Source organism: Falco cherrug, chromosome 6, assembly GCF_023634085.1.
Source record: "Falco cherrug isolate bFalChe1 chromosome 6, bFalChe1.pri, whole genome shotgun sequence".
In the NCBI taxonomy this organism is placed as follows: domain Eukaryota; kingdom Metazoa; phylum Chordata; class Aves; order Falconiformes; family Falconidae; genus Falco; species Falco cherrug.
In genome coordinates, this window is record NC_073702.1 from 47,420,015 (window position 1) to 47,436,588 (window position 16,574).

General features: G+C 41.7%; 1 protein-coding gene across 5 annotated transcripts in view; it reads right to left on the reverse strand.

The window, feature by feature from the left end:
• Positions 1-9,001: 9,001 nt before the first annotated feature.
• Positions 9,002-16,574, reverse strand: part of CNKSR3 (CNKSR family member 3) — a 58,914-nt gene continuing 51,341 nt past the window's right edge. For 3 of the 5 annotated variants that reach the window (XM_055713353.1, XM_055713356.1, XM_055713355.1), the window contains 4 exons: positions 15,953-16,077; positions 12,635-12,843; positions 12,080-12,181; positions 9,002-10,582 (listed from right to left, as the gene is read on the reverse strand). In XM_055713353.1, coding sequence (XP_055569328.1) covers positions 10,284-10,582; positions 12,080-12,181; positions 12,635-12,843; positions 15,953-16,077 — 735 coding nt within the window. In that variant the 3' untranslated portion in view covers positions 9,002-10,283. The remainder of the gene's footprint in view (positions 10,583-12,079; positions 12,182-12,634; positions 12,844-15,952; positions 16,078-16,574) is intronic. The other 2 variants (XM_055713354.1, XM_055713357.1) reach the window with 1 other exon arrangement.

Consider the following 16,574-nt stretch of genomic DNA (forward strand, 5'->3'; position numbering starts at 1 on the left):
GCAGGTCCGCACCCATCTCTCCAACAGGACCTGTGAATTCAGAGTTACAAAACTCAAAAGCAAGGAGAAAGAGCAGGCTCCTCTTCCTCTACAGAGATAAGAAGCCAATGTGAAGCTAAAGGGCAAGGGCTGCTTGGGGTGGTCTAAGCAGCTTCAAAGCAGAGTTTAAGCCAACAGCCTACTAGGCAGAGAGGAACTCTTACGCAAATTGAGAGCTTGGAAATACTGTCTTGCCGGTGGCGCTATTTTTACTGGAAAGCTCTGTCCAAAACTATCTTGGACATCAAAACAAACTAGATTATGCTATAAATATTAAAAGCTTTATAGCTGCTTGTTTGTGCAATAAATTCCTGGAAAGTCCCTTGGCCTTAATGTAGGTAGGAAAAGGTCAGAAAGAAGGAAGTAGGGTAAGGGAAATAATTCATTTTGGAGATAGTTTATATTTTGTCCTCATCCTACTCACTTATAGCAACTTATACCAACTTCCCACTAGAAACAAACAGCCAAGAGCTGTGCCAGAAGATATTAAGAGTTGTGTGTTCAATGGGATGTTCAATGGGCGTGGGGAAGACAGTCTCCTAAGTTATGCTTAAGAAAGAAGACAGTCTCTTAAGTTATCCTTAAGAAAGCCTTTAAGTTCTGATGAGAGAAATTTAACCACCACAGTTGCTCTACAAGAATCTACAATACCTGAACTGCTGCCCTCACTTCCTACTACCATTTAATAAAATCAAACAAATCACCCAAGATGCAGCCATCTGAGTGATCATTTCACCTGGGTGAAAATCCTTAGTTTCATTATGATTCATTATCATTCCTGAAGTTTATTATTATTTTCTACTTTATTATAAGGTAGGAAAAGTTTTTCTTCTTGTGTTTCAGGGGTTTTTTGGTTTGCTTGGGTTTTACACAACTTACAGATAAAATTATATAGCCCATTTATGACTATTTAACATTTTCACTGGAAATAGGTGAGGATTTCATTAGAAGCATTTGCATTGGAAATAGCTAATGGGGTATGGAAGAGGGAAGCACGTTAATAAGTAGCCACAAGAAGCATGTAATTACTTGGAAACCCCATTAAATACAGAGAGCTGTTTTAGACTGTGGCATTTTCTATGGCTCTCAGTAAATGTTTCGCAAAGAAAAAAGCCTCTAAGCGAAGGTCACAAGGGTCTGGAGGCTCATTACCTGCAAAGGCACTCCCAGAGTACATCAAAACTCATGGCAGCTGAGTGCCAGCAGCAAGCACAGCCCATGGCTTCACTGGGTTTGCTCCACAGGCATGTTCCAGCAGCTCCTACTCTGGCCCATCCATACTGAAGGAGGGCTAGTTTATGGGGGTGGAGGAAGAAACAAAAAAAGAAACAGCCAAACACAACACCCAGGCAGCTAACCCGCTTTGCTGAAAGTGGCACTATAAATTGGACTTGGTTGTCCTCTGATTACTTGGCTGCTGCCTAGCTGCCAAACTGGCACCATGCACGGTGAAATTTCATCCTCACCAGAGCCCAGGGAACAAACAAAAATTACAATCACAAATTGACCCCAAGGATTGTCCCTGTAAATCAGCACTGTCCAGCATGTTTTTTGTTTAATTCCTCCACTTCCGTACCCAATTAACAAATCATGTAATCATCTAAGATGTCTTTGCCCTCTCCAAAAAAAAATATATTTGGTTAACTGCAGAAACACTTAAGAGGGAAATTCAGTGGCTTACATCATCCTGAACAACTGACATGGCCACACAAGGAGATGTAAACATTTCTTTTCAAACCTATTTCATGTCATGCTAAAACAAACACATTTCTCCCACTGGCAGGAACTGGAGGACACCCAAAGGTCTGGGGTTTTTTTCCTCCACCGAATATGTAATCTTAATTTTTCTTCCTCCTGGCAAGTATGTGTAACAGACAACTCCTGCCTGTTTCATACTTAGTATGTATAAAAAAAATCCCAACTCTAAGTGATATTGGTCCAGCAACATTGTATTTAAATTTGAGTTTCCACTTCTGGACGGAGTCCACAGTCACCCAAACTAACCAAGTTTTTGGACCACTGCGTAAGGCCCTGTGGGAATGACACGATCTCACCAGCAGTTCCCAACTATCACAAAAGAAGGCAAAACTGATGGTTACACACTTGCCAGAGAGCTGGGCTCACATCGTGTGGGCAACAGGATAAAGAGGGGTTACTATTTTAAACCGATGCAGCAGCAGCGTAGGCAGTAGAATGTGGTGAAAGTATATATTGATAGCAGATCTTGACTGCTTTTGTCATGCATCTTACAGCTCAAATGCCATGCATGGAACTATATATAACTACTTCGAATGACTTTCATATTCCAGCACCACAAAAATGTAGCAGTAGAAACAAATGGGCATGTAACACTTCAGCAGGTTGGTTTCTCTGTGGAGTTACTGCTACACAACTGAAACTTATTTGACATATCCCACCCATACATTCAGCTTAGCCCAGCCCCTCTTCATTCTCCAAACTGAGTCTTTTTGTAGCGCTCTTTCTACATTTTACTTTAAGTCAATGGCTTTCTCGAGAGCAATCATGCATTACAAAACCTTACAGCCTGCAAGATGACAAAAAGCATTTCTATGCAATGACCACAAAAGTGCTCCATAACCACAGGATGTGCAAAGGAAAACTCTAACTAAAGAGAGGAATGAAACCACAGTAGTAGAGCAGGACAAGGTCAGTTTAATCCAAAGGATCCAACACATCTTTCCAGTTGGGCACCAGCATTTCGAACTCACACTCAGAGATGGCACAGTAGGATGTGTGGTGGAAGCCAGGGAAAGAAGTACTTATCTGAGTGCAGAAACCACAAGCCAGCACCCACCCTCCTCCAAGATACCAATCCTGCTGGCAATGGCAGTTCTGAGAATGCATACACACAAGAGTCTTGCTGCCCAGATCATGAACAAGACCAAAAACTGACTGATGAATGCCAAAAAGCTCCTGAGGAAGTAAAACCTGCACAAAAAGATTTGAGCCTGATTTTTCAGCAAGGCCCAAGTTAAAGTCTGATGAGAGGTTTTAACTTTGTCTATTCAGGATATGACTGCAGGTAGAGGGCAATTTGTGAACAACTGCCTGCTGCCAATGTAAGAAAACAGGACATAAGACTGAACAAAAAAGCCCTAGTTTTGTAAAAAGAAAATGCTTTATCCTCTCCGACTGTAAAGCTAGTCTTCACCATCTGTTTCCTGGTTTGGCTAAGTTTTAGATAGCCCCCCCCCATTCAATGAGCACTCAGCTTATGGAAGATTATGTTTTTAAAACAAGTCCTGTCTAAGAGGAAGAAAAGGTTATCACTTCATTGATTAGTACAAAATTAGCATAACACTCTCAGTACTCTGTCCACCCCGTTGGTCATCCACAATTCAAACACTAATTTCATTAACCATAATATTAGAGGAAACATTGCTTTTAGAATTGCCCTGAACTCTGTCTCTACAAGCCATTAGTACTCATTTTTATCTTATTTCCTCTCGCGCATTTTCATCTAGAATATTATTTTCTTGCAACAGTTAATTTAAGGGAACACCCAAGATATCAGCTTCCAAATGCTCTACAGACTAAAATAGAAGCCTGCTCAGTATTTCTGAAGTGCACATTCCTGAAACCTCATTATACATATATGCAAGAGTACGAAACATTCTTTTTCATTCTTGTGGACTTTACAAACTTTTCCCATTAACTGTGTTGTTTTGCCACTGTGACAGAGTATTCAGAGTATTGTGGAGTACTGTACCATGGCAGGATATCTGGATTCACGATGTACTCATTAGGGAAGTCAACTTAGGCCCGGTTTTTGTCAGAACAGATACATGTACCTTTCATACCAAGAGATGAGACAAGTTTCTGCATAGCAGCAGTTTCTAACTTGTACCTACGTTTTTCTCCAATTAAGCCAGAAAGATATTGCTTGTGATTTATTCCTAGATCTGTGGGTCTTTTTTTAACCCCCAAACTACAGAGCACTATTTATATTTACTATGCACAGTAAGTTAAGCAATCAACGTCTTCCAAATTTACCCTCATCAACAAAGAAAGTGCGTTAGTCTTTGGGAGTTCAGGCTTTTCAGATTTTTCCCCTCGATTTTCAATCAATAAGCTACAAAGAAGAATAGCAGAAGAGGTGGGTAGGAGAAATTATTCCAAAAATGCAGGATGGATTTCACCCTCTTCAAATGAGATTAAAATGAAAAAGAAACAATCTGAAAAAGCTAAATTTTTGACACTTCTCCATACACCAGAACTTCTAACAGAAGCCATTACTGTAAAAAAGAAAAATAACCACTCAGGAGTGCTGTGACATGAACCACTATGGGTCTATCCTGCATTTTAAACCATTCTCCCAAACCAACAGCAGCATTTTCTCCCAAATGGCAACAATAGTGGTAAGTGATCTGCAACGTGCTCCTACTTGCTAAACATCAGCTGGTTACTACCGCACACTGTGCGTAGACAGAGAAAGCCAGGGGGTTTAAATCTCTGTTCTTTGCTAGGGAAGAGAGGTTGTGTAGGGAAGCAAACCATCTAAAGTCTAAGTGCTTTTCATAGAAAAGCGTAAAAGCTGCTCTTAAAGATCTGCTTTCTATAAGTTCCTTGCAACTTCACTTTATTTCTCTTCCTACACTGGTACCTATATTTTCCCTCTCATTCGGTGTTCATGCAGTGAGGGCCTTCAGTAGTTCTTTGAAACAAAATGTAGGACTATTATTTATTAGCTGTCACTACACATCTGCAGCAGCTTATTCAACCAATTACACTATCACCCAATGGCAACACACTTGTTCTCTACATGGTCCCTCTCCAGATCAGAGCCCCATCAGTTCTCTGGGAAAGACCTTCCTAGTATTATTAGCAATTTATAACAAATAGGAAGGAAAGGAAATAAAGCTACATGCTTCCTCCTTGGTAAAGGAGTCATTCGGACATTATTTGTGCATACCTGAGCCAAGAAACACCCTTACTTAGTGGTCATCTCTCACAGCCACATACAACCACTTCACATAGCAAAAAACTCCACAGGACGGAGGAGAGAAGCTTTAGTGTGACATATACATAGGCAAAGCAGCTGCCATAAAGTCCTTGAAGATGTAAGTATGGCTCCTTCTGCTAGGGTTGGCCATACTGGTTAAGAATAATGTTGATCACAAGGGCTATGGAGCAGTGATCCTCCCTTGAAATACCTAGGCTGCAGGTGGCTATGGACTTACAGACTTCTCCAAGTTCTTCAGGCCTCCTCCCCTCTCCATGCGGAGAGGGGACTGTCACTTCCCCTTGAACTTGACATAATTTATGAACATGTCTCCCTCATAGATATCCCCTTGTTTTCCTTCCTTTCCCTCAGGAAAAGGGACAAAGCGGGTTAATTAAAACCCATTTTCACTTTGAATCAAGATTTCTAGAGTGAGCAAATGATGAGCACATAAGCATAAAGCCCAACAACATTTGATAAAAACTTGTATTAGAGGAGAATCTTGCAGCTAATACTTTAACAGCTACTCTTCTGTAGCAACATCAGATCAGGTCTTTAAAAAGATGTAGACATTTGGAAGAAGGTCAAGTTACATATGTTAAAGATTATACAGGCAAAGGAAAAAGGGGTCTGATGTTTAATTTGCTTTATCAAGTGCTGGAAGTTACAGCTATCTATTTTAGTGTTCTTTTAAGTTTTCTTCATGCATTTGATTTTCAGTAATCAATCTCACCAGCAAAGGAAGTCAGAAGCTCTAGCGTATAGATATTAGAAAGAGTAGAGTCTGCTCCTGCAAGTCTTTCAACTGCACTCATATCCTCATATTCCCCAAAACCAGAAATATGGCCACGCTTTAGGTCACTGTCTTAAACTTCTTGTTCCCGTAAGTGAAGTCGCTGCCCTAAAAAGTCATGAGAGGTAGAGGGGTGGGGGGAAAAGCACGTGCATCCAATAATTCACACCACAGCCCAAAGTAACCTATATATTACTATCGAGAACAGCTATTGGAGCTCTTCCACCTGATAATCAACAAGGGAGAAAAAAGAACTCAGTACTGATGCCATTAAAATGTCAGCTTCCCAGAGAAAGGCTCTTACATACCATACGTTACATAAGGTTTGCAGCATAGTGAGCAGTAAGCAGTACTTGCAGACAAGTGTATCAAGAAGTCAAGGCAGCTTACCCGAGCACACGGTCAGTTCACAATAGTGAGGCTGTGGCTTTTGCTGCAAAAGCAGGCATGTTGTGTTCCGCTGTATTTATTCTGCACTCATATACTCCAATGGTCAGAAGTCCATCAATAATCATAGACTTATTTAAGTTGGGAAGACCTTTAAAATCATCAGGTCCAACAGTTAATGTAGCACTGCCAAGCTCACCACTAAACCATGTCCTTAAGTGCCATACCTACACATCTTTTAAATGCTTCCAGGGACAGAAATACCTCCAGGGATGGCGATTCCACCACCTCCCTGGGCAGCCTGTTCAATGCTTGACAACCCTTTCCCTGAAAATTTTTTTCCTAATATTCAATCTAAACCTCCCCTCACGCCACTTAAGGACTTTTTCTCTTGTTCTGTCGCTAGTTGTCTAGAAGAGGCTAACACCCATCTCACTACAACCTCCTTTCAGGTAGTTGTATAGAATGGTAAGGTCTCCCCTGAGCTTCCTTTTCTCCAGGCTGAGCAACCCCCATTCCCTCAGCCACTCCCCGTCAGACTTGTGCTCCAGACCCTTCCCCAGCTCCATTGCCCGTCTCTGGACACGCTCCAGCACCTCAGTGTCTGCCTTGCAGTGAGGGGCCCCAACCTGGACACAGGGTTCCAGGTGTGGCCTCACCAGTGCCCAGCACAGGAGGACGATTGCTTCCTTAGTCTTGCTGGCCACACTATTTGTGATACAAGCCAGGATGTTGTTAGCCGCCTTTGGCACCTGGGCACACTGCTGGCTCACATTCAGTCAGCTGTTGACCAACACCCCCAGGTCCTTTTCTGCCAGGCAGCTTTCCAGCCGCTCTTCCCCAAACCTGTAGCATTGCACCAGGTTGTTGTGACCCAAGTGCAGGAGCTGACACTTAGCCTTGCTGAATCTTACGCAGCTGGGCTCAAGCCCACTGATCCAGCCTGTCCAGATCCCCCTGCAGAGCCTTTCTACCCTCAAGCAAATCAACGCACCCGACTTGGTGCCATCTGCAAATGATGCACAAAACTCAAGAAGGGCCAAAAACCCCCAATATTATTTAGCTTTTTGAGCAACATGCATGAATGTTTTCCATGATCTTGGCTAATTTACAGTGGAAACTCGGCTGCATTAGACAAAGTATCACCAGCAGGTTGAAAGAGGTGATCCTCTCCCTCTACTCAGCACTGGTGAGGCCACATGTGGAGGGCTGTGTCCAGTTCTGGGCTCCCCTGTGTGTAGAGAAACATGCACATACTGAAGAGTGTCCAACAAAGGGACACAATGATGATGAAGGGACTGGGGCACCTCTCCTGAGAGGAAAGGCTGAGAGAGCTGGGACTGTTTGGCCTGGCGAAAAGAAGGCTCAGGGACATCTCATCAATGTGTATTAATACCTGAAGGGAGGGTGCAAAGACGACTGGGCCAGGCTTTCTTCAGTGGTGCCCAGTAACAGGACCAGAGACAGTGGGCACAAACTGAAACACAAAAGGTTCCCCCTCTGAACATCAGGAAACAGGATTTTTACCTTGAGGATAACTGAGCAGTGGCATGGGCTGCCCAGGGAGGCTGTGTAGTTTCCATCCTTGGAGATATTTAAAAACTCCTGAGCAACTGGCCCTGCCTAAGCAGCAGGGTTGGACCAGATAACCTCCGTAAGCCCCTTCTAAGCTCAACCATTCTGTAATTCTGAGAAACCGCAATACCACTCCTGGTAATTTCCAGAAAAGTACCTCTGTTTCCCTGTTCATAAGAGCCAGGCAATTCTTTCCCCTGGACAATCAGCTACTAGAAATCCTTATGGACTGAAAAAAGACAAATTCAATACCTTAATTTCGCATAGTTCGGATGCTGGAGCAGGGAGAGGATGAACATGGAGAGAACATTGGTTGGTTGGTGGTTGTTTGGGTTGGGTGGTGGTTTGTTTGGTGGTGGTGGTGGTGGTGGTGGGTTTTTGGCAGGGGGAAGGAGGGGGGAGGTGATTAGCTTTTATTTAGGCAACAAGGCAGATCTTGCAAGTTTCATTCTGCCTAAATGCTTACAAATTCCTCTTTCCTTATAGCTGCAGTGGTTTAAAGCTACATGTTAAGTTAAGGCAAGCTTATTTCACTACCCTCAGATCAAACTTCAGAAGAACCGAACCAAAGGAAGCAAACTTTTCAGTGTCTTAACACAGTGCCCAGGTACAACCCAAAGGAACCAAGTACCATCCATAGTTTCTCCACATTAATATGCATGATGCTTCCCCATTCATTTTTTAAACCACGGAAAACAGGACATGAAATATGAGCAAAAGTTCCATTTTGAAGTCTTGTTTAGACAATGTCTCTGACTTTAATCTAGTTCAGTAACTGTGACTTCATTTAAAACAGTCAGTTTGGGGCTGGACCATACTACACCACAGTGCCTACAACAAGGCGGTTTCAGCCCTCTTCTCAGAGGCAGGACCAAACTGGTCTAAGGTTCAACTCTGCAGTGCAGCTGTGTTTGGCCACATCGCTAGTACTGACTGCCACCTCGGGATGCAGAGAAGAGTGGCACAAGACAGACATGCTATAATCTGCTTCAACCAAGAAAGGTCCAAACCAGCCCCCACCTAAATCATGAGTGAGTCACAATCAAATGTAATTGAGAACAGAATATAACACCCTATCTCCGCAGGGCTGTAGCAGAACTTCATAAGCTTGCTGCAGCAGAACAGTCATGTCTTCACGTTATCACATATGATTCCTGCCCCAGTCCAAAGTGCAAATTAGTGTTTAAACTCCCTCCTTCCCAGTTATTAAATATAAATTATTCCTCTCAGCAAGACCAAAGGAGTAAAGGCTATTGGTAATGTATAATCTACAAAAATAGTTAGTCTTACAATTAGCAGGGAATACAAAAGACTTTCTTTTCCTTTTCATTTGACTAATCTGTGCCCAGTTCCGCAGACAGGAAGGTACAAACTATATCTGCAAGAGTAAAAAATATATACAACTATATTTAACATTTAAATTACTTTTAAACACAACCGTTCGCATTCTAACAATCTTATGTACATTCACTTTTAAACAATACCTCTTTAATATCATCATCTTTTGTTAAAGAAGTTTTATTTTCCTCCCAAAATACCCAATGCTATTTTAGAATTCTGGAGGGGGAAAAATTTGAGCTATATAGAAAATAGCAAGATGTCTTACAATTGTAATGTATCATAGCACATATTTTTCATAAAAACAACATCATTCAAAAACTGAACCACTGTAAAAGTTCTTGTAAGTCCAACAGGACTGTCTTTAAAAGCTTACTTTGGTTAACAGCAAATCATTCTTAAACAATTAAGGAAAAAAATATACATTCTTTTACCACCTCTACAGATGCATTTCCTTGGCATGTTGTAGCAATCCATGTACTTTTATGGATAAGCACTGCAATTGTTCAGCACTCTTTACTTGTACTGTGATTTCAATAAAATGGATTATATATCAGGTTGGATTGATTTATAATTAAATTAGTCCAACTTCCTAAGATCTCTGCATAGGAGAACTCTCTTCCTAACACTTCCTAAGATCTCTGGATATCAGAGAAAGAACGGCGACACTACTTCTTCCTCACAAGGCTGATCTCATGCAGTACTTGCAACAGCATCACTAAGTTGCATGAAACTGCTGTTTCCCCGCTTATCTTGCCTGGTCAGGAGAGTAACACAATTTTTGCCGAGCTCTACATACTCTGACACCCAAGCCAGTCACACCAGCCTCTGAGCATTCAGACAACTGAAGTGCTACTGGACTTCAGTGATAATGCAATGGTTTGCTCTGAGTCATTATGTGTGTTTCAGGTCATGTATGGCCTCTGCATCACTGAAATGTTATGCATTTCCAGGGAATACATGCCTTGAGCTTTTGGCCAGGAGGAATACTTGATCTTTATCTTTTCCACTTTGCACTGTGAAACCCTCTGATCCATCAAAAAAAAAATCATAAACAAAAAGGCAAAAATGTAAGATTTTTTCCAGGAAAAGAAAACAGCATTAGTCGCTATGCGTCAGTTAAGCTGAAAAGTACAGAAGTCTGACCGATGAGCAAAGGCACTTGGTATCAGTCCTGTGAACAATTACTCAGTGAGTCAACAATTTCAGTCTTGTGATCCAACTGACCAGCAGCGAGGGCTCTGCGGAGGAAGATTTTGTGGACGATGTAACAGAGGATTTTTTAGCACCTTCCTCTTGAAAAGGAATTGTTGCGCTGTTGTGGAGGTCTGTATTCATAAAACACCTGCTACCTCGAATATAATCCATTCCTCTCACTAACTGTTTGTCAGACACAGGCCTTGTGAGGGGGTGTTGTGCGGAAGAGCTTTCTTCAATGATTGGGGGTATCCTTTCATTACTGAAGTACCTGCAGAGGACATCTTCACCTGTATGAACAGGAGGAGGAAAACCAATTATTGCTTACTTCAGAATCCTCCACCAACTTTTCTGGTTTTATAAAAAAGAATTCTGGTTACGTTTCAAATTACCTAGATTTTGGTTACTTTTCATAACACGCCTGGACATAAGCAGCTGTCAATAGATTTACGGTTTTTTCCACCTTCAATTTTTTTAAAGCGACACAAACAACAAAATAAATTCACAGAGAGGATACCATTGAACTGTTAAATTCCAGATTTACACACACCAAAACTGCTAGTACAGACTACCTACATGCAAATCAATTTATCAAGAGCAAGACCTACCAAACCTTGTAACATATCATTCAAGATGCTGATAGACCATACTTGAATCCACGTTTATCTGAACGTAACTCATGACTAAAGTTAAAAATACTACTCTGGACAACAGAAATTAATTTTGCAGATAAAGATATAAACACTTCCCTAGTTTTGCTGATTGATTTGTGATACTTTCTCCAGTTTTCTCTTCCCTAGACACCTGACCATGGCAGCTGCTGCTGGAAACATCCTACCGGCCTAGACGGGCCTTTGTTCTGACCCAATACAGCTTGCATACAAGCCTGCAGCACTTAAGTACAAGTGTTAAAAAAAGCCAACACAAAACCAAAAGCAAAACCAAACCAAACAAAAAAAAAAACCAAACTAAAACCAGCCCTGCCACCTGGTGATCATTCTGTTAGACTGGTTACTTAGCTTGTTTCTGCTCTCCCTCCAGGTTGATGCTTCTTGTTATCAGGTTCTATTTTTACATTAAAATAATGGGATTCAGCTTCTCTTTTGCCTAGAATTACACATTAGCTTTCACAAATTATTTCAAGAATAAACTAAATAGTCATCCTTTCTTATTTCCCACTCTAACAGGACTCATAGCCTTTCAGATAAAAAAGCAGGGGAGGGAGAGAAAGGCAGTGGGGGAAGGAAAAAAGCCACCCAACCTAACACCCAACATTATGAGCTTCCATCTCTCTCCCATTCTGTGGCACATGCAGAACACATTGTTTTCTAGCAGCAATTGCGGCAAACGGCAACTCTTAAAGGGCCCTACATTTTACTTTTGAGAACTTGCTTCTACAACAGCCTCCACGGTGAGCAAAAGACATCAAAAAAGGAGTTTTATGATCAGTATTAAGTGTAGAAGAAAGGGAAAGGGGGATATGGTAAGAGCAAAATGGTAAAACTGTGCTATAAAGAGGTAAGCACAGATCTGCCCTAGTCATTCTAGCCTACTTTTAACACTCACAAGAATTCAAAGAGGGGACAACAAAAGTTTGAGCCCCAGCACTGAACAGCCTTATAAATCTCACAACTACCATCTGGCAATCCTGCTAAAACCAACAATTATCATCTTGGATCAGTTCAGCGATATGCAAACACCAGTCCTCCATTCCCAATTTAAACACCTCCATCCAGTTCACCCCAAGGAAATTTTGGAGAGGAAGAGAAGAAAAACAGAAACAAGACCTAAAGCCTTGCCTTTTCTCCCTGGTGCTCGTGGCCTAGAGAAGGGTTCTGCAGCTCCTATCCAGCTCCCATCAGCAGGCATTGACAAAGGACGAGGTTTTCCTAAAGGCAACATAGAAGGTTAAGGAATTACATTAAGTTTAGGAAACCAATTATTAAATTGATACTTTTCACAATTAAGCAAAGGGAGAGATACAGCAATAAGGGTTTACAACTGCAGGAAAAAAAAAATATTTCAGGTATTTCCACTGGTAAAATACAGGAAAGCAATGTGCTGAGATTGAACAGCCACACTCTTGCTCATTTACAGTAGTAGTGGACATAATGACACAAAGTGTAACTAAAATACACATGGAAATAGCTAACCATAGCAGCAGAACTCAGCTGAATGGCATTCATTAAAGAAATAACAGCACTTAAGTGTAATTATTTCAGATGTGGAATTGCATTCATAATTTGCACAGACTGTCTATCAAGCAGTTTTCTAACACAAATTATTCTAACCTGACCAAAGCGTCTATTGTAACAGGAATAATGAAAGAGAAATGAACTCACCATAGGACTGTGTTTTTTCCCTCATCTTGGCTGGTAACATATTTGCTTCCAAGGGATATCCAGGCAACTGATCCGAATCAGCAATAGTAAACCTTCGTCTTTGACTCTCCTGATCCAGAAAAGAATTGGGAGACTCTGCACCCTTGGACCCAGGTAGTGGCTGACTGGGTTTGTTGCCTCCTCCATATACAAAACTCCCCTTTTTATCTCTGAAAGGACATTTCACTTCAGTTAGTAGCTTAAAGAGTTTCATGCTACAGACAAAGAGTAAGTTTGAAAGATACTTCTGGCAACCAGTCACGCTCCTGACAAATGGCATTGTGCTGCAAACAAGCTGAAAAAGAAAACCCAAGCCAGGCGATAGAAGACTTAACTATAAACATATTTACCAAGGAAAAAAAGAAAGCTATGCCCTCATGCCAATTCATTTTTAATGAGCCAGCAATTTAACACACAGAGAAGTTTAGAGGTACTACCCCTGAAAAAGCTTAAGAAATGAGACCTTTATGCCTTGAGAGTATCAAAGCTCCGAATTCACCTCCTTTTCAGTACACAGTTGTGACAGAGGAATGATATATATAGATTTATCCATCTTTGTATAATGGCAATACCTACAACCTGTGGGACTATACTTTTCAGTCACTATAAGAGCCCAATAACTGCCACTGAGTATTCATAGAATCTCAGAATCATTTAGGTTGGAAAAGACCTTTAAGATCATCGAGTCCAACCATCAACCCAGGATTGTCAAGTCCATTCACTAAATCATGTCCTGAAGCACTGCATCTATGCATTTTACAAACACCTCCAGGGATGGTGATTCCACCACCTCCCTGGGCAACCTGCTAAAATGCTTCACCACTGTTTCCTTGCAGAAATTTTTCCTAATATCCAATCTAAACCTCCCTTGGCATGACTTGAAGCCATTTCTTCTCATCCTGTCGTTTGTTGTCTGGGAGAAGAGACAGACACCCACCTGCCCAGAACCTCCTTTCAGGTAGTTGTAGAGAACAATAAGGTCCCCCCTGAGTTTCCTCCTCTTCTCCAGGCCGAACAACCCCAGTTTCCTCAGCTACTCCTCATAAGACTTGTTCTCTAGACCCCTCACCAGCTTCATTGCCCTTCTCTGGACATGCTCCAGCACCTCAACATCCCTCTTGCAGCGAGGGGCCCAAAACTGAACACAGGGTTTGAGGTGCAGCCTCATCAGTGCCCAGTACAGGTGGACGATCACTTCCCTTGTCCCGCTGGCCACACTATTTCTGATACAAGCCAAGATGCCACTGGCCGCCTTGGCCACCTGGGCACCTTCATCACCTTCCCTCTCCATCCAAAAGTGAGACACCCTTCAGAGTTTCTGTAATAAATTCATAGTGTATGTATGTACGATTTTGACCAACTGCTGCAGGAACCCCCTTCCCAGAGCAATCCCTCATTCCAAAAGCCAGGAACAGCTGTTTTTAAGAACCACTCCTCATGAGTACTTTTGGAAGAAAAGCTACCCTCCAAGTTAAGATTTGCCTGTTTTGGTTTTTTTTATCCTCTTCCCTGCCCATGCTACCATGCTACAATCTTATTGCTTGAATCAACCATCAGTCAAGTCGGGCATAAAAATACACAGCTGACTAAGCATATACATATTCCCGTTTTCACATCGGCCCCTGGCTAGCGCATACCACTTTTTCCAGCTCTTCATCAAGAACAATGCTAGAGCTCAATGAATGGGAGTTATTTATGAAGATTCAGGGACTGAGAATTGCAGAGGTGTTACATCACAACTGTAGGAAAGCTCTCCACATACATACAACACCACCGTGTGGAGACTGTGCCATGGAGAGGGAAATCAGCCACTGCTCTATGTCCACAGTGTGGACCAGAGAAGATGCATGCCAGGAAAGGAGGAGAACAGGAAGATGGGGGGGGATGGGTGTTTGTGTGTGGAAATAATAAAAAAAATTGACAACACAAATACACCAGTTTCAAGACTAGACCAAAACATGCAGAGGTGAAATTAAATAGCCAAACAGAAGGCTGAAGAACTGCCCTTTCTCCTTTTCCTGGCTGTCACTGCTTCCCACATTTGCTTTCTTCAGAAGTCAACGTCAAGAAGCATTCCCATTTCCACACATCATTCAGGCCAAGTTTTACAGCTCACATTGCTACTTCCTTTCTTGTCAACAGGGATTCAGGCCTAAAAGCATCTAGATAGAATTTTGTGACTGTCTAGGAAAGATAAACAAACAGAGCACATGCACATAATTCACCAATGTGCCTGAAATGTAGCAATTTAAAGAAAAGACCATGGCATTCTAAACTCAGCTGCTAAATCTATATGCTTGGTTTTATGCCAAGCAATTTGATTTTTTTTTTTTTTTAGAAGAACTGAGCACACGTAAACATGAAAATCGGGAGAGAGCAGATCAAGGTGGGTCCAGCTTCAGTACAGAGACCTACCTTTGAGAGACCTCTGGCTCCAGTACTTCCCCCAAAGAGTGCAGAAATACAGCCTCTGTCTCTGTATCAGCTATTACATGACAAGAAGCAAGCTCTCCTCCCGTACAAGTCCCGCAGCAAAAGGTCAGTGTTTTTGTGATGAGCTACCTACATGTAACCTAAAGTGTCAAGGCAGGCCAGGAAGCACGCCTTCCCTGAAAACTCTTTTGTCCATCACCCTGTGCCCAGGTCAGCTGGCAGGTTCTGACAGGAATCAACACGGCCTTGAGAAGAAACAAATCTAGCCATACCATACACGCACCCACTCCCTATCCCACTTTTTCTGTATGCAGGTCTGCATTTTTATAGGTTACACTGCAGAATTAAAAAAATAATAAAAGTTGAATGAATTGACTCCCTCCTTCCCTTCAGTGGGAACAGTCCTGTTTTATACAACTTGCAGGTTTAACAATTTAAGTAAGTTCTTTCGATCTTAACTCACACAACAGTTACTTAATTTGCAAAAACAAAAAAAAATGGAAAAAGTTACAGTCAAAAATGACTTCTCACTATGTGCAGTCAGATGTAAACAAAAACAAAAACATAGCCCCACAACAAAACCAGAGATGCCATCCCTTCATGTCTTGGGAACAACTCTGATCTGTGTGGCACACAATCTTCTAATAACAACATCTATTATGATCCAGGTGGTTTATACATTTAAGTGTAAGCTTAAGCAATCCTATGCACTCAAGGAATCATAAGAAAGTCTGAGATCTGCAATTTCCTCAAGCTAATCTGCTCAGAACTCTAACAGCAACCCAGCTCAGAAACAAGTGTAATAAAGGAGGTTTTATGTTCAGTAGTGCATGTTTACTTGCATACCGAGGAGAATATGGAACAGCTGGTGGAGGTGGTATGTACAGATCCAAAATGGCTGGCTTCTCTTTTTTCAGTGAGGTATCCATGGTGCTTTCTGGTGACTGGGTTGAAGTTGGCAGAGGACTGGTCTGAAACGTTATACAGCTATCAAACATCTGAGCATCGATTTATCAGTCACAAAAAGATAATTCAATAATCAATAGTACAATTTCATCACCTGGTGAACTACTATTTCTATGCTTAATAAACACATTAAAAACTCTTGGCATTTACATTTTCCTCCACCCCCACTTTTGGCTAGCTTTGCAGTCCCTCCTACAGAAATCCAACCACGGGTAACGCATTGCTCAAGAATATTTTGCTCTTCCCAGTTCTATTTTTCCTGCAAATTCTATAGACAGAAAAAGCAGACACAAAACCCCTTCTTCTATTTTTAGATGCATTAAAAGAATGCTATTTGTTAAATGCAGATATGATCTGCAACACTTACAAAGCCAGCTCATGCTACCCTTATTCATACAGTCCCGATGCCTGGGGCACAGGCAGGAATACAGTAAAGTTCACCACAGATTGTGCCAAGGGATATAAGTAGCTTAAGGGAAGCAAAGAAAAAATACATTTGGTA